The sequence below is a fragment of the Panthera leo genome, chromosome A1 (genome assembly GCF_018350215.1).
Source record: "Panthera leo isolate Ple1 chromosome A1, P.leo_Ple1_pat1.1, whole genome shotgun sequence".
Classification (NCBI taxonomy): domain Eukaryota; kingdom Metazoa; phylum Chordata; class Mammalia; order Carnivora; family Felidae; genus Panthera; species Panthera leo.
In genome coordinates this window covers 21,529,739-21,548,637 of record NC_056679.1, presented here as the reverse complement: position 1 = coordinate 21,548,637, position 18,899 = coordinate 21,529,739, and the positions used below count along the sequence as shown (strand labels likewise).

At 35.7% G+C, this 18,899-nt stretch overlaps 1 protein-coding gene across 1 annotated transcript in view; it reads right to left on the bottom strand.

Annotated features, from left to right (window-relative positions):
• KPNA3 (karyopherin subunit alpha 3) overlaps positions 1-18,899 on the bottom strand; it is a 105,779-nt gene that overhangs the window by 21,111 nt on the left and 65,769 nt on the right. Inside the window, exons 3-10 of the mRNA XM_042911394.1 lie at positions 12,859-12,948; positions 12,640-12,669; positions 12,501-12,553; positions 12,273-12,368; positions 9,262-9,347; positions 5,896-5,982; positions 5,363-5,532; positions 3,999-4,043 (exon numbers count right to left, since the gene is read on the bottom strand). Of these exons, the coding sequence (XP_042767328.1) occupies positions 3,999-4,043; positions 5,363-5,532; positions 5,896-5,982; positions 9,262-9,347; positions 12,273-12,368; positions 12,501-12,553; positions 12,640-12,669; positions 12,859-12,948 (657 nt within the window). The remainder of the gene's footprint in view (positions 1-3,998; positions 4,044-5,362; positions 5,533-5,895; positions 5,983-9,261; positions 9,348-12,272; positions 12,369-12,500; positions 12,554-12,639; positions 12,670-12,858; positions 12,949-18,899) is intronic.

Below are 18,899 nucleotides of genomic sequence, written 5' to 3'. Positions count from 1 at the left end.
ATCCTTTATCATCTCCTTTAATAAACTGGCAATTAAAGTGTTACCCTGGCTTCTGTGAGCCACTTTGACAAATTTATCTAATTGAACCCAAGGAAGGGGACTTGTCGGAACTTCCAATCTATAGCCAGCCGTCATAGCACAGGAGATAACCTGGGTTTGCAACTGGCATCTGAAGGGTGCGTGTGTTGGGGTCATCTGGAGGAACTGAGCACTTAACCTGGGACCTGACACTCTCTCCAGATAGACCATGTCACAATCAAATTAAATTGCAGGAAACCCATTTGGTGTCAGAGACTTGCCTGTTGTTGTGGGGAAAACTCCCACACATCTGCTGACCAGAAGTGTCAAGAAGTAAAGTGTTCTGTGTGAGTAATAAAGGAGACACACAGAAGATAAACACACAGCCAGGAAGAACTAGGTCGTTCCCTATGTAGGAAGGAAAAAACTGAGTTTTTCCTAAATGGATCTGTATCCTTTTGTGGTAATAAACTATAAGCATAACAGCTTTTCAGTGATTCTTTCCGGAGATTCACTGAGCCTGAGGGTGGTCTCCGGGATCCCTGACACACTTATCATCAAGTGTCACTAACAATCAAGTCTCTACACATAACCCATCTGCTACAACTGATTAATTTTATTTGTACTAGCAGTAAAATAAGCTAGATTTATATCAAATGTTAGGTAACACTAAAAACTGTCTAGGCATGTCAAGCCATGGACAACTTCAAAAAGGGCAGGAAAACCAAATGCTACAGAATCACTGCAACTGCAAATTAACTTTAAGAAGCATAATAGCCAGAAAGCAATAAACACAGACTAACCTGAATCAGTCCAGATTTCTTCTGTAGTCCTAAGGGTCAATATTTAGCTTTTCTTCTAATGTCCACACCCCAACCCAGCTTCTCCAGCATTCTCACAAATAAATTAGGTCATTCTGGCTGTTTCATTCCTCTGCCTGCTACTATTCTTGTTTTCTGTTGTGCCCTATACCCTAAAACCCAAATTAGAAAGCTGGATATTATCCCTGACTTCCTCTTTTCTTACTACCCACATCAAACCCAGCAAGTTATCATCGAAAAAATTTTCAAGTCTTCTCTTGTCTTCCTAATGTCTGAGCTCTAACACTGGTGCTAATTTTCTGTCATCCATACTACAAAATCACCATTGATTTGTCTTTCCAACCTTACTTTCCCCTTAACTCTACACTCCACTTAATGGTATGAATCATCAATCCAGAACACAAATTAGACCATTATTCTTTGGTCTGCCATCAGCTACATAAAAAGGATATATGGCTCTTAAGGTGGTATACAAGATGCTGTGTGATCCAGAAACTGCTAGATTTCTGCCACATTTCCCCCCAATCTTTGCTTTATAGCTTATTCTTCGATCTCTCTAGTTTTAACAACTCCTTTCCTGGCTCTTTTTCTCTTGCTGCCATTGCTTAAATGTAGAGAGTTTCTTAGAATTCAATTTTTAGCCCCTTTTCCATATTTTCATGAATCCCTTAAATACAGACAGATCTCAAATCTGTATTGCGTTTTCCTACTTGGACTACTGCCATGGATGAACAACATGGTTCAAGTAAACCAGAATCAATGTGTCTGCCCTACAATAAACTCATTGCCTTCCTCTACCAGTCTCATCCTTTTGCTTTTTACTCCTTCTGATGGTTATGGCATTATTATCCATGAGGATTGCTAAATTAGAAAACAAAGTAATTTTTACTTTTCCTTCACTTTGATCCTTTCCTCTCAAAGTCCTACTTATTTTATCTCTTAACGTTCAAATTTCCCCTCTCTTAGCCATTACTGTCTCTAGTTCAGGCCTTCATCAACTTCTTTAGACTTACTATGATAGCAAAATAGGCCTACTTAACATTCATACCTTCCCCAGTCCAAACCCTGCATAACTTTTCTAAGTTATTTGACCATAACAGATATAAGCACATCATTTCTGTTTAAAAATCTTCAAGGACTCAAAAAAAAAAAAAAAAAAAAAAAATTTAAGGCACGCCTGGGTGGTTCAGTCGGGTGGGCGTCCAACTTTGGCTCAGGTCATGTTCTCATGGTTTGTGGTTCAAGCCTCACATTGGGCTCTGTGCTGACAGCTCAGAGCCTGGAGCCTGCTTCTGATTCTGTGTCTCCCTCTCTCTGGCCCTCCCCTGCTCACACTCTGTCTCACTCTCTCTCAAAAAAACCAAAACATTAAAAAAAAAATCTTCAAGGACTCTGCACTGATTACAAGATAAAGTCAAAAGTCCTTAACACAGGATTCAAAACCCTGCAACTTAACTCCCCAGCAAATGTGCTGGGTTATTAATTACCTGTGTTCTCCAAACGTCCTAAGTATTCTCTTGAGTCTTTAATATTTTTCTCCTCATATACCTGAAATGACTTTTCAACTTGACAAAATACTACTCATTTTCCATCTGTATATCATTAGACAGATTACTTAGATATCTGCCTCTTACCACATTTGTAAGAGAGAGAAGTTTCACTTAATTTTTATGATATTTTGGACTATGTCACAAATGGACAGTTACTTTAGTTGCAAAAGTATTCCATCCTAAGAGCTTAAAGTTCTAAAATGAACTAGAGAAATGTGGTGCAACATTAGCATAGATGTATCTTCTTCACCCCAATGACAAATTACACACATAATTCTGGCATACACACATTCATATTATGTATGTATGTAAACAAACACAGAATTATAAAAACACAAACATGTAACAAATCAGAAAGAGATCTTAGCTGAAACAAGAGATGTCAAATCGATGCTAGATGAACACTAGAATCAATACCAGATTCATTGAAATTTATTCATTATATTACCCCATGGAAGAGTAACATTTTGCATTACTACATTAAGGAGAGTTTTCAGATTATCTAATAAAAAAACCTGCCAGAATATATACAGGAAATTCTTAAGTAAATCTCAGTAATGACCAAATCATCTAAAAATACCTTTGCATTTAAAATTATACTTGATATTCTTCAATACTATACCTCCAAAGGTTTGGGTCTTCAACACTGTACCTCCATCTGTCTCCTGGGAGACAGTGTGGTTTCACAGAAACCACACAAGATCTGCCATCAGAAGATCTCAGTTGTGTATATCAACTTTGATCCTTATTAGCCCTGCAACTTTGGATAAGTCACTTAATCTTTCCCTGAGGCCCAGTTTTTTACTCAGTAAAATGGTGACAATATCTATTCTATCATAAGATTAAATGAAGGGCGCCTGGGTAGCTCAGTGGGTTAAAGGTTTGACTCTTGATTTCAGCTCAGGGCATAATCTCATGGTCTGTGGGATCGAGCCCCATGTCAAGCTCTGTGCTAACAGTGAGGAGCCTGCTTGGGATTCTCTCTCTTCCTCTCTCTGCCCCTCCCTGGCTCACGCTCTCTAAATAAATAAATAGACAAACAAACATTAACAAAAACAAAACAAAAAGAACCAAATGAGATTTAAAGAAATATGGAGGTGCTTTCTAAATTTTTTTAAATGTTTATTTATTTTTGAGAGAGAGCACAAGTGGGGGAGGGGCAGAGAGAGAGGGACACACAGAATTTGAAGCAGGCTCCAGGCTCTGAGCTGTCAGCACAGAGCCTGCTGCAGGGTTCAAACTCACAAACTGCAAGACCATGACCTGAGCCGAAGTCAGACGCTCAACTGACTAAGCCACCTAGGCACCCCATGAAGGTGCTTTCTAAAGATTTTACCTCTTTATAAATACTGATACTTTAAAATACACTGATAATACAGATACATTACACATGCGAATCTTCTCCAAAGTTAGCATTATTGCTGTCTGGATGATTTAAGATATAAATTTAATATAACCTTAACCCTGTTTCTGAAAAATAGTTATACATTGTGGAAGCTTCACAAGTTAATAAAATATATGCTGACACTTACAAAAGTCTAAAAAAATAAATAACCTTTCCAGTTCCATCAAGAACAAAATCCCAAATCTAAGCTTCTGCTTTACTTACATTTATATCCGTATGGTATATGAGGACACATAATGCTGGCAAAATCTGAGGAAAGAAGATAAACAATAAACAACACAGAGTTGATGAATATGTCTTTGTAAAAATGAATAACTGATACAAAAAACAGTAAATACTATTTGCAGAACAAGAAAAGACAACGTTAAATTTGCTTGAATCTCTATTAGGAAAATGAAAATCTGATAGATTCAATCTGAAAAACCTAAAACATACTTCAGATATCCGATTAAAACTTCCAAATAAACCTGGCAGAGATTAATGTACCTTAAAAGAAAAAACAGTTGTTTTCAGTAACTTTCTTTATGACATATAATGTCAAGTGGAAAGAATGGAGATGAAACTATGCAGTATAGCTCTCTAAAAAAAAAAATCTACTTCTTAAGGATTTTATTTTTAAGTAATCTCTATACCCAAGGTGGGGCTCAAACTTACAACCCCAAGATGAAGAGCTGCATGCTCCACCAACTCAGCCAGCCAGGCACGCCTAAAGAAAGCTATTCTGAAAACTGTCGTCTCACTTACCTGCCTATGTTTAATAAGCTACTTAGTCAAATTAAAGTTTCTGGCTCCAGATTCAGTCAAGAAAATAACAACCAGTACAAAGTATACAGTTTGTTGAATTCGGGCCTTACAGATCCTTTTTTTTTTTTTTTTAAATCTGGGAGGGAAGAGGTAGAATCACACTAAGTACCCTTTCCATAACAGCAAAACGCAGTAGAAGCTGGTGAAAGATATCAATTATAAAGATTCAGAGTTAACAATTTTTTGACACAGTTAAGTGATTAAAGGCTGCATAGAATTTTTAAAAACTTAAAATATTCAGATTTATAGATTAAATGTAAATTAAAAATTTTCTACTTTGTTTTAATTAATAAATTTAATACAAAGCATGTCACACATTTAAGAACACTAATTTTACCAGAAATCTAGGGAAATTTCAATTGGATTTAATGTAAATTCATTCAAGAACATATGAATTTAAGTACACCAGGTTTTATCTGCAGCGATCCTTTAATTTTTTAGCAGTAAACCGACAATGCAATGTAGTAACAAAATTTCTGAGATTTGATTTTCTCCTTTTGTATTCTTCTTTTTGAAAGTTTGTTTCCTTTTCGTGAAAACGGTCATTAAAAAATAAGAATTAGGGTGGACTAATATTCTTTCAGGTGCCATAAGATACTCAACTTCCATTTCACAGGAGTCAAAAATTAAATATGATATGTTACTTAAAAAATCTCATACCTGCAATGAAATCAGTATATGCATTATTTCATTCCCTGTGCATGAAACTCTAAAGCATAACATAGGGAAAATATACCATCTGGGCTTTGCAATTCTTCATTTACCTCCTGAACTGTCTCCATAGGCGGTGGGGGATCCTTATTCCTGCAGAGATTGACAATGACCCATGTGACGTTCCGAAGGAAGGTGATGGGAATGGAGGGATTGATGAAGGACAGAAGAGGTTTGACAACTCCCAGTGATATGACATAATCTCTACATTGAGGACCATCACCTACAGAAATGAAAATTGTATTTAAAAAAAAATTACATTCAGGATGAGAAAGTCTGAAATGTATGCAATGGCTCATGTTGGGACACTGATGTTCTATGTTTCCTCACCATTAGTCAAGGGCATCAAGTGTTGCTGTTTCTCCAGATTTTGATTTGGAGAACACAAATTTAACCTAAAAATCCTGACAGCAAATTGCATATCTGTTTCAAGAGGTACCATCTTAAGTTTGTACTTATAAGGCAAGAAGATAGTCAACCCACGTTAAAATTAGAGGAAACATAGGATGTAATGGCTATGCCAATGTAGGAAAAAAGTTAATTAAGATTCTTAATTGGAGTCTTTTTAAACCTAAATCCAACTTACCTATAATGTTTCCCAAAGCCCATACTGCTTGTTCACAAACATTCTGATGTGGTGAATGGAGAAGTCTCAAAAAAAGAGGTACGGCATCTACAATAAAGTAAAATAAATACTGGTATTATAAAATGTCAAAGAGTTTATAGATTTCAGACTAAATACATTGACAAAATATACAGAGCTTGGGGGTGCCGGTGTGACTCTGCTCATTAGGCAACCAACTCGATTTTGGCTCAGGTCATGATCTCATGGTTTGCTGAGTTCAATCCTCGCATTGGGCTCTGCACTGGCACAGCAGAGCCTGCTTGGGATTCTCTCTGTCTCTATTTGCCTCTGTCCCGCGCTCTCTTTCTCTCTCTCAAAATAAATAAATAAATAAACATATATATATATATATATATATATATATATATATATATATAGAGAGAGAGAGAGAGAGAGAGAGAGAGAGAGAGGGAGAGAGAGGGAGAGAGGGAGAGGGAGAGGGAGAGAGGGAGGGAGGGAGAGGGAGAGAGGGAGGGAGGGAGAGGGAGAGAGGGAGAGAGGGAGAGGGAGAGGGAGAGAGGGAGAGGGAGAGGGAGAGGGAGAGGGAGAGGGAGAGGGAGAGGGAGAGGGAGAGGGAGAGGGAGAGGGAGAGGGAGAGGGAGAGAGAGCCTGGCACACTATAGTTACCCAATTATAGTTTAATGAATGAATAAATGTGGCATATACCCTTACCCTAAAAAAATTTATTATTTTCCCTTAATAATATTCAATAACACACCTATTGACAATATTTAAAAGTTGTTACATCATTAACTAAAAAAAAAAACATGAAACTTTTCCTGTAATGCATTAAAAAAAAAAACCCTAAACACATAAACTTAGAATATAATACTTTAGTCAATATGATCCCAATTGCTGATATGGGATTAATTAAAGAACTGATTATTCCCGTATCTGGCTTACCTTGAATAATAAAAGAGATTTATCATTATAATCCTTATGCTTACATAATTTACATGTTAACTTAAGTTCTGAAACAATGGTATCATACCCATTCCAGGTGGGAAGCTAAAATAAGCTGGATCATTTTTTCTTAAATTTCAGACAATTGTGTACTACTTACAGTATTTTTTGCTGTATCTCTCTGCACTACCAACACTTAAATTAAAACCAACTCACACTTTTAACAGCTTTATTAAGATATAACTTACCTGCTTAAGTACACAATTCAACGTTTTTTAGCATTTACACAGAGTTGTATAGTTACCATCACAATTTAATTTTACATTTCCCATTACCCCTAAAGAATGCCACACCCACATAGCAGTCCTACTGCCCATTCAGCTTTAGGCAGCCATTTGCTTTCTATCTCTATAGATTTTCATACCCTGGGTATTTTATACAAATGAAATTGTATAATAAGTGGTTTTTTTTTTGTGTTTGGCTTTTTTCAATTAGCATAATGTTTTTGAGGTTCATCCTTATATAGCACATACCAGTAGTTCATCCTTTTTAAAAAAAATTATTTATTTAAATCCAAGTTAGTTAACACATAGTGTAATAATCTTTTCAAGAATAGAATTTAGTGATTCACCACTTACATATAACACCCAGCGCTCATTCCAACAAGTGCCCTCCTTATTAATGTCCATCATTCATTTAGCCCATCCCCCTCACCCCCTCTTCTCTCCCCCAACCCTCAGTTTGTTCTCTGCATTTAAGAGTCTCTTATCGTTTGTCTCCCTCTCTGTTTTTATCTTACTTTTCCTTCCCTTCCCCTATGTTCACCTGTTTTATTTCTTAAATTCCACATGAGTGAAATCATATGGTATTTGTCTTTCTCTGACTTATTTAGCTTAGCAATTATACTAGCTTCATTCTAGTTCCATCCACGTTGTTGCAAATGGTAAAATTTCATTCTTTTTCATCGATGAATAATCCATTACATACACACACACACACACACACACACACCACATCTTCTTTATCCATTCGTCAGTCGATGGACATTTGGGCTCTTTCCATAATCTGGCGATTGTTGATAGTGAGTAGTTCATTCTTTTTTTATTGCTGAATAGTATTCTATTATATAACACATTTTGTTTATCTACTTATATCAGTTAATGGATATTGAGATTATTTCCACGTTTGGGCCATTGTGAGTAAATGTACAACATCTGTGTACAAGTCTTTGTGTGGACATGTTTTCATATCTCTTGGTTCCACCTAGTAGTAGAACTGCTAGGTCATATGATAACTCTATGATTAACCTTTTGATAAACTATTTTCCAAAGAGGCTACACCATTCTACATTCCCACCAGCAGTGTGTGAGGGTTTCAACTGACTCACATTTGTAATTTAACTGATTTTATTTATCACTTCTGCAAACAGAAGACCAGTATCACCAGTATCACAAATAGAAAGTAACCAAAAGATTAAAAACGCAAACAAAATACTGTTACTAAATTGTAGGTACCAATTAATAGGTAGATTGGTAACTAGTAGGTACCTACTAGTCTCTACCGAAAGCCCTAGTCTAAAATCTGCTACCTTTTTGGTACAACTAACATCTAACTGGGAACTTTCTCCTTTGGTATTACCAAAATACCTGAAAGAGAGTAGTATTCTCACTAATTGACACAATGTAACTTATTGCTATATCGTATACTACTTAAAATCATTTTCAGTGCCACCTAAAGCCAGTTAAGTGTTACACGTATTGAGTACTTGGTGACATCTAGTTTTTTTCAAAGTGCTGTTTTGTCTGTTTGGGTCAACACACTAATAATAGCCCATCCTGAGGTGGGCAAAATTTAAAAAATATAGATGTTCCAAGTTAAAAGGCACAAGCTACTCAATACACTGGAGGTACTAGAAATAGAAATTTTAAAACCTGTCGTTAGCAGATAGTCTCTACCCAAAAAGATAAAACTATTCACTTTTTAGTAAACACAATTAAAATTATTTAATGATAGGTTAATGATAGCTATGGGAAAGATATCAACCATCAAAATTAACTCCTAAAATTCACTAGTTTAAACATACTGGAAGGTAAAATTCAGTCTTTACAATAAACTCCACATCTTTGCCTTTAAAATTTTTTTTTAAAAGTTTATTTTTGGAGAGAGAGAGAGAGAGAGAGAGAGAGAGACAGAGAGAAATAGAGCGTGAGCAGGGGAGGGGCAGAGAGGGAGACACAGAATCCGAAGCAGGCTCCAGGCTCTGAGCTGTCAGCACAGAGCCCAACATGGGGCTCGAACTCACGAACCGTGAGATCATGGCCTGAGTAGAAGTCTGACACTTAACCAACTGAGCCACCCAGGTGCCCCACCTTGCCTTTATTTTTTTTTTTAAATCCCAGCAAGTAAGGGTGTTAATTTACTTACTAGACTGTACAACAGCTTGAGTCTGTGCAGAAGTTCCTGATGCTATATTAGTTAATGCCCAAGCAGCTTCAAACTGTAATGAAGGACTGTAAAACACAATAAAAAAATCTTTAGACATATAGCTATCACTTAAATTTATGACCCGCAGATCTATACAGTTATCCTTTACCCTGTCCCTTAATTTCACCTTGTTATATCCACCTTGGATATCTCCACCTGACTATCACTGGCTCCCAAAGTCAGTCAATATAAACCTACTTCTTTTTTTTTTTTTTTTTCCAATATATGAAGTTTATTGTCAAATTGTAAACTTACTTCTTTAAGTCCAGTGACTGATAGCTGCAACATTTGGCCAGTCATTATTGTCCTTGACTCCTTCCTCTCCCATAAACATCTAATATAAAAGTCATGTCAATTTTACCCTCTAAGTATTTCTTATATTTATAGTACCTCTCTTAAGACCACTGTACTAGTTGAGGCCCTCACCCACTTCACTTGAATCACTGCCACAGCTTCTGTCTTAAAGCTGGGTCCCCATCTGACTCTACTACATGATCTGCTTTACACACTGGAGATATTATTACAAGGCTGCATAATTTTACTGAAAAGATGAGATCATTACAATTTAGAATTGTGACAGAACACCTCACAAAGAAAGTAAAAACTAACCTAGCTTTCCAAAGACAGATAAAGAAAGAAAGGCACTGTCAGCTGGAAATACAAATAAAAGTATCATGGGTGGAATGACCACAACGTGTATGGAGGACAAGGAGCAGATCCAGAGAGTGGAAGCTAAGAAAATATGTAAAAACATGTAACAGGGGATGAAACTGGAAGGGTAGGTTATCCAAGTGTGTGTCAGTGGACAGAGAGGAGTAGAACTCAAATCCCAAGCTTCAACACTTGGAATTTATTCTATAGACATACTAAGTATAGAGGGCTCCTACAGAGTATAGAAAATAATGTGGTACGTGCATGGTATATAGAATTAGGATAAAAAAGTTAAAGGCTGGTGGACAGACCTGTTGAAAGTAAATTATGTACATCAAGTTAGGATAGATGGCTGTAAGAATATAAATTCCTTTAAATAGAATACCAAGGTGGGAGGAGGTGAGCAAAAACTGAGGAGAGCCAAAGGTCAGGGCTCTCCTGACCTTTGAAGAAGGCTCTATAAGTATCGAAGAAAGAGAGTAAGGTTGTAGTACCAAAGGTTAGAAAAATCCAAGAAGGAAAAAGGTTTTAAGGAGAATAAATGTCAGAGATAGAACAAGCAGTGAGGTCACAAAGACAGATAAGAAAATGGAGGAGCAGATAAGAACTATGATGAATTTTGGCAAAAGGCAGGGGATAAAGAGGATATTGGAGGCAGAGAAGAAGCAAATGGACAATAAGATCAAAGATGATGAATTTATGTCATTCTAGGCCAGAAGAAGAAGGGGTTATTATATTAAGCCAGCCCTGGTAGCTTGACAAAATACTAGAAATGAGGGCCTTAAATGAGAAAACAGTGAGATATAAAAAAATAAAATTACAAAGCAGGGAATGTTCTAAGATCTCATTTAAAAAAAAGGAAGAGAAGACATAGAAAAAGAATGAGTCCAATAAGTAAACAATAAATGAACATTTATTGTAAGTTTGATATTGTGTAGTGTTTTGTGTATATCATTTCCATTCCTCACAATCACCTGATTTTTGTAGATGAGGTATCTGAGGCTCAAAAAGCCACTTGAGTTTGGGTCAGTAGCAAGCCCCGGATTTAAATCAATGCCTATTTGGCTCCAAGTCTATGGGCTTTTATATGATAACACTATTTCCTATGACAAATCCATAAAATCAGATCCAAACTACTGACAATTTTCTGCTTTTGCTTCAGGTAGTAGTTACAGAGGTCTGTATATATTTTAGCATAATTTTTTGTATATATGCTATTCACAGACACATCCACACAATGAGGCTATGCCAAAGGCTGGAATATAAAGTTAAAAAAAAAAAAAAAAAGATGAAGAAAGAGAAGATCAAAGGGAAAAAGGGTGTCCCTAAAAGTAGAGGTAGAACAGATTGTTTTTTAAATAGCTGATATAAAACTTACTTTTACTTAAATAAATCTTGTTACAGAAAATATGTATGTATGTATAAAGTGAGTGTTAAGCATTTTTGGAGGAACGGTTGCAGCATATAATGAAAGGACAAAGAAGTATTTTTAAATAAAAATCCTTAGTGGCTACATTTATCTAGTCAACTGAAAATTCCTTAAGACAACATTTAGCAAAATACACCAAATTTTAGTCTAAATACTCTCAAATGCAAAACTAGCATTTGTTTTAAAATACTTTGTGAAGTTAAAACTCACATTCTTCGCACTTAATTCAAACTGAAGAGGTGTAAGATACAACACACCAAGATATCTCTGAACACTAACAGAAATGGGGCTGTACCTTAAAAGGTACAAAGTAGTGTTTTTTCCTTTCTATTCTGGAAAAGTATAACCTGATTTTTAATCTACTGCAAATAAAAAGCATGACATTAGACAATTAATCATGGTTGGAGTTCTGTTAAAGACTTCACAGAAGATCAGTGGATTAGCTGGAATATTCCCAGGGTAAGAGCCACTCGGTTCTGGAAACCATTCATGTTGACTCAGTCATGAGGTTAATCTATATATAGACTCATAAGCAAAGAGTGACTCAAACACTATTTGGGTTGTTTTAAAATATTACTAAAAACAAAAACAAAATAAATAAAGACTATAAATAAAATATTTGAGGTAAGTTAGAAGAGGCAATAAACAGAAGCTAATATTTTCCTAGAAAATATACACACACTTCAAATAGTAAAAAAAGAAGCACTCTAGGTCTAGTGAATATGATCACAGAATTAGAAAATTACATAAAAATATATAACAAATGAAAAATGTAATAAATGCAAAACCTAAATGAAGCCATTTGTTAAATAATAATCCTAAATTTTCTGGTAAGTGAAAAAAGTGAACAGGGACTCAAATCCATACTTACTTATCATCCCTTTCTAGACATTTGACTAGAATTGGTAAAATCCCAGATTTTATTAGGTCATCAATTGGTGGGTTTCTGTCACTGGATAATAGCTTTCTAGAAAAAGAAATATAAGAAATTAATTGCTATAATTTTCAAACTATGAACAGACACAGCAATGTATTACTTCTAGCAATGTATTACTAAGACACCTATAATAATACTTCCTCTAGACAAATTAGTATTTACCTTGCAGCCTGGACAGCACTTAACTGGACCACTGGGTTATCACTTGTGGCATTCTGTAACATCAAATGTAAATTTTAGAAATTTAAAAAATATCAATTTCCAAATACTTCAAAATGCAAATATTAAATTAATAACATACCTGCAATATAGCTTCTAGTGTTACATTTTGCTTAAAAGAAAAAAAAGACAGTTCAGGGAAGAGTTTATTAGCAAAATCACATTTATTAAATAATCTATTTACTAAAGTTATGAGTTAATATACATTAATTATCATCATAAAATTGATCTTAGATTCAAAATGAAGTTCTCTGATTATAAAATTATTGTAAAAACACTTTAGAACACCAAAGTAACTTACTGCTTTAAAATCAGCATCAACATCTGAATCTTCTAAGCTTTCTTCTTGAGGAACATTTCTTTTTTTCAGTAAGTGTTCATCTCTTTTGTTCTGGATAAGGATAACATGAATTAAATGTGTATACTACAAACCACTGACGGGCCACATTCTGGACTTGGTAACGAAATTAACTGGTAACAGTACAGCTTTCACACACACACACACACACACACACACACACACACACTTATTAAACATGATAGTTTTGACCAATATCATGCCTCCCCATCTTTAGTAAAGATTCACATTTGGGAATGCAGTATTACTGTAACAGTCTAGCAAATACATTTCAACTAGCATGCTAGCTTTCATCTACTTACTAAAGCAAGAAGTTGCCTAGATGGGAAAGAGTTTAATGCTCAAATGTTAAGGTCTGTATGCTTGTTGGGAATGTGGGGAAAGGGAATTCATTAGCATAAATGCCGCCTACTTGCCAACATCTCATATTTAAATTCTTGCTATCTGGCTTTTACAAACAAAAATTCTCTTCTAGCAAATATATTTCTACATTTTATGGGATTTCAATTGTTTGTAATGGCAGCAACATACGCCATTTCACATATCACTCTGGATAAATCAATCTTCTTTTAAGTTTTTAGTTTGTTTATACAATTAAGTCTAAATAAATTAAAGTCTGAATGACTTCTAAAATCCTTTTCAATTTCTAATTTCAAAGGCTGTACCACCTAGTCTTCAATACAATATTTACAGAAGTGTTTGATTATAACAGAAAGTTACTAAAGAGGTATTAATATTGATGTTAAAATTCAGATCAAATAGAAAGGTAAAACTGGAAATATATGTATATCTGAAGTTTTCTGGATTATCTGTACATCTACTTTTGTCCAATGTAAAAGCAAGCATCTTAAACAAACTGAGGCTTATACATATGCTAATATTAGATTACCTACCAACTTCTATTTATATCACAGCATACTTCTTTAGCAACTACTCAATCAATTCTACATCATTTTTAAATTAATGTATTTCACAAATATTAAAATCCATGCACTGATATTTTATAGTCTCAAGTGGCTCTCTACAAAATACTTATTAATTTATAGTGGAAAAACTTGGCAGACAGCGTCTTAACCAAGTGGCAAGGGTTAGCATGAGTAAAGAACAAATCCACATCGTGTGCCTTCTGGTCTGATGCACTGAGAAAACACCACTTGTATGGTATTCCTGACCAAAATCCCCACCACAACCACCACCACCACTGGAGGAAAATGAGACAAACCTAAACCTGCCATTCTACAAAAACTAGTCTGTACTCTTAAAAAACGTGTCATGAAAGATAAAAACTGAAGAACTACCAGATTGGATGAGATTGAGGAAACGTGACAAGTGCAACGTCTAATCCTGGACTGGATCTTAGATTCATAAGCACATTATTAGGAATTAGCAAAATATGAATTAGATCTATGAATCAGTAAATATTTATCTGTGTTCATTTGACAAATGCAATGTGGTTACATAGGAAAGTATATGTTTTTATGAAATATGAACTGACATATTAAGGGTAATGGGGCATTATGCCTGCAACTTAACTGGTTTAAGAAAAAGTGTGTGTATGTGTGTGTAAATGAGAGAGAGAGAGAGAGAGAATAAGGCAAATATAGAAAAAAGCTAACAAACAAGGAAGCTGGGTGCTGAGTGAAGAGTGCACAGTGTTTTTTGTACTACTGCAAATTTGAATTTCACAATTTAAGTTTGACATTGTTTCAAAACTTAAAAGCATCTATGCATTGTACTTCGTGATTTGTAACATGGTTAATTTTAAAATCTTTTATATGGCAATTTTAACATCTCTTGGAATTTATTTAAAAGTTTCCCTAAGTTCATCCCATTCTATTTTTATTGTTTTCTTCTAATTATTTTCCAGTCTGAATAATGAAGCCTCCAAAGGCCTTTCAGGAATCGTACTCTCTCCATTTCTCCAACTCCAACAGGTATTTCAGGCATAAAAGCAATACAAAGCATAAATATAGCTAAAGCCTCTTATAAACAACAATGCCTAAAGCAGGAATAGCATTTTATCATGACATATGATGTTTGCAGTCTTTTTTTGGGGGGAGGGGTAAGGAAGCTCATTTCTATACCTAATTTGCTAAGATTTTTTTTCTTTTACCTTTTCAGCCACAAATAGGTGCTTCATTTTATTAAACTGTGCTTCTTTTGCATCTATTGATATTGACATACAATTTTCCCCTTTCATCTGTAATGGGGTAAATTAATTGACTTTCTCATGTTAAACTTAGAACCTTGCAATGTAAAATTTACAAGTTTGCAAGACCTGGGATAAACTATTCTTGAAATTTTTTTTAATTAAAAAAATGTTTTTAATGTTTATTTTTGAGAGAGGAGAGAGACAGAGTGCAGGCAGAGGAGGGGCAGAGAGAGACACACACACACAGAATCTGAAGCAGGTTCCAGGTTTTGAGCTGTCAGCACAGAGCTAGGCGTGGGGCTCGAACTCATGGATGGTGAGATCAAGACCTGAGCTGAAGTCAGATACTTAGCGACTGAGCCACTCAGGAGCCCCTCTTGAAAGTTTAAAGAGTTATTCTTTACTGGATTTAATTTACTAATATTTTATTTCGGATTTTTAAACCTATGTTCATAAGTGAAACTGGCTTATAAGCACCTTTTCTTATGCTGTCTTGGTCACATTCTCAATGTCATGGGTTTGCTAGCTTCACAGAACAAGTTGGGCAGTGTTCCCTCATTACCCTCTCTAAAATCATTTAATAAGAAATTACCTGTTCTTTGAATGTTTGCTGGAGTTCTGTCTGCAAGATTACCTTTTCTTTTTCAGGAGGTTAGAAGAGGTTAAACATTTTTAGCTACTGAAATAATTTCTTTATTTTTAGAACTATTCAGGTTTTCATTTCTTCTTGAGTTAGCTGGGTAATTTTTTTTTCTAGTAGGAAGTTGGTCATTTCAGCTAAGTTTTCAAATCTATTGGCAAAAAATTACTCATTACCAAATTGTGGCACACTGTCGGCAAAATGGCTGTAATTCCCCCTTCCAGTGCCTCTGGATAGTCTGATCCTGCCCCCGCACTGATTCCAGGTATGGCTGTGTGACTTGCTTTGGCAATGAGACATTACTCAAATGTACTTGAAAACTGCTTACACATCTGAGGATGTCCTCTCTTGCTGCCCTTACAACTCTAAAACCACCATGTGAACACTGTGCTAGCCTGCTACAGGATGAGGCTATGTAGAAGGCGACCAAGGTCTCAGCCAATAGCCAGAAAGTTGTGTGAGACCATCTTTAGATCATCTAATCACCAGCTAACCCATCATCAATGAATGAGGGAACCCAGCAAATATCCGCTGAACTGGCCCAGACTAGAAGAACCACTCTGCCAACCCACAAAATTATTAGTTGAATAAGATGGCTATTGTTTTAAGCTACTTGGTTTTGGATTGGTTTATTACACAGCAAAAACTAAGTGATGTACTAATATTTTAAAACCTATGCCACATATACATTAACATGCCTTTTAAATTCCTATTATTATTTGTTCTATATCTCCACTTACTATAAATTTCTCTTGAGAAGTATCTTTTTAACTGTATTCAACAGGTTCTGATGTAATTATTTTTCCTATCGCTCATTTCTAGGTAATCATAATAGCCACTAGGATTTCTGTGATGGTCAAGGTTAGAAGTCCTTCCTTCCTTCCTTTCTTCCTTCCTCCCTCCCTCCCACCCTTCCTTCATTTCTTTCTTTTCACACTGTGAGGTTTTTGTAACTATCTTATTCCCAGATTTCTAATTTAACTGTATGGTGATCAGAGAATGTAGTCTGCACAACACTCTGAAATTAACTGATATTTGCCTTATACCAGATGTTCTTGAAGTTTCTCAGTCCACAGGGTAGGCCAAAGGAAATACCTAAATTTTTTTTTAATGTTTATTTATTATTTTTGAGATAGAGAGACAGCAGGGGAGGGGATGAGAGAAAGGGAGACAGAGAATCCCAAGCAGGCTCTGTAGCTGTCTGTGCAGAGCCCAACATAGGGCTTAAACTCACAACCTTGAGATCATGACCTGAGCTGAAACTAAGAGTTCAGCACGTAACACGTAACGGACTGTGCCACCCGGGTGCACTTAAATGTCCTTTTCAAATAGTTAGGTGCAAACAACTTAATAGTTATTGGCAGGGGATTGAGGGGTTGTGGGGTTGGAGATTGTGTGTGTGTGTGGGGGGGGGGGGGATAGGGAGGCATATAAATTGAAAGGAAAAAATTTTATTTCACTCTTAAACAAAATATGTGATTAAACAAATGCAGTGAGATCTAATGTTTAAATCATAATCTACCTCAATCAATCCCTAATAGTTCTGTGATATCTAAAAGATGTTAAATGTTGCGATGTTTCCCTTAAAATCTCACAATTTCCCAAATGTCCCTCTGGAGCCCCATGTTGCCTCAGTGCACTTTGGAAATTATAGCTTTATACTATCACAGAGCCATTTTTCAAGGGGTTTTATACATGTTTTTTAGAAAACACTTGCAAATTAAGTTATTTAACTTTTCTTTCCCCTATTAATTGGTGTGTTTATTACTGAAAAGAAAATCTACCACAATGATTATGTCTTTAAGAAATTCTGCCTTGTAATTTTGTCAATTTTTGCTTTATATGTATTTGGACATACAGCACAACATTGAGTTGTGACTAACTTGTTCTGCGAGTGTTCCACAAGATAAGCAAACATTTCTAATACATTTTAATTTGGTAAATGAGTAGGGCGTGATGCCAAATGTCATGTGGTCACAACTGAGCCAATGGCTCTTCTCACTCTCTCAGTGTGGGATTGTGGGGAGATCATCTCCCATGCTCGGATGCTTGGTCTCAGGCCACGCTGCTTGGCAGAAATCAGTGATTTTTCAGAACATTGCAAGGTGCCCACAATTGGCACTAGTATATTTTTTGTCACTTCCAAGTACCAATGGACAGTCCTTTGCTTTTCCACCCAAGAGTAAGCTAAGGAATTCTTTGCTTCATTCTAGGTCAGACTGCCTGCAGATATAGACCCTTCTCTCTGCTGCTTATTGCCAGTTACATTAAGTACAGTATATGACAAGAGTTTATTAATACTATACTGTAGTCAACATCCGTGAGAACATATATAATAGCCCCCATGCAGAAAAAGGTTGAAAAGAAAGGCAGTAAGAAGGAGATGATTACAGTGGAAGTTAAGAATGAAATGATTGAGAAGTACGAACGAAGTATGCGAATGGCCGAAACTACAAGATTTTATAAGAAGTCTGCATCTGCACCTCGTCTGCAGGGGAGGAGGAGAAAAAGGCGGAGGAAACTCTCACTTCAAATGAGAGTAGAGATGTGTAAAATGTGGGAAACAGTGCAAAATTTTGTAGAAAACCACCACCTGAATAAGGCTATATAAAGCAGTGTGAGCAAAAAACCTGTCTAATAACCATGCGATGTCACATTTCTACAAAATCCTGAAAAGGAGGCAAAAGCAAGTGTCATTGGATAGGTTTCTTGTTATAGTTGCATGAAAAGAAAAATATTCCATTGAGCCAATAGATAGTAGTGATTCTGTTACTTGATAGTGAAAGTCATCTACACAAACCCTCCTGTCTCCCTCACACCAGCCACGAAGGTTTTCAAAGGCAAGTGCAAGTTAATTTGTTTTTAAAGTTATTGTAGTTACTTAGTAAATTGTTTCTTTTATCAAAAATAAAGTAATGAATCCCACATTTGAACTGAAAGCATCCTAAGTAAGCCAAAATATCCTAGGGCATGAAAATCATACATTACTCTTAATAAAAACTATGTATAAGCCAAGAAAACATAATCCCTGGGCAGGTTTCTGGTGATTTAATTAAGCATTAAAGGGAGCTTCATCAAACCAGTAACTTAAACTGTCCCTTTACTTGACAATCTAGAGATTTTTACCCTCTTAAGACATTGTACTACAATAAATTCAGCATCCATAAAAGGCATCTCTTTCATCAAGTGGAG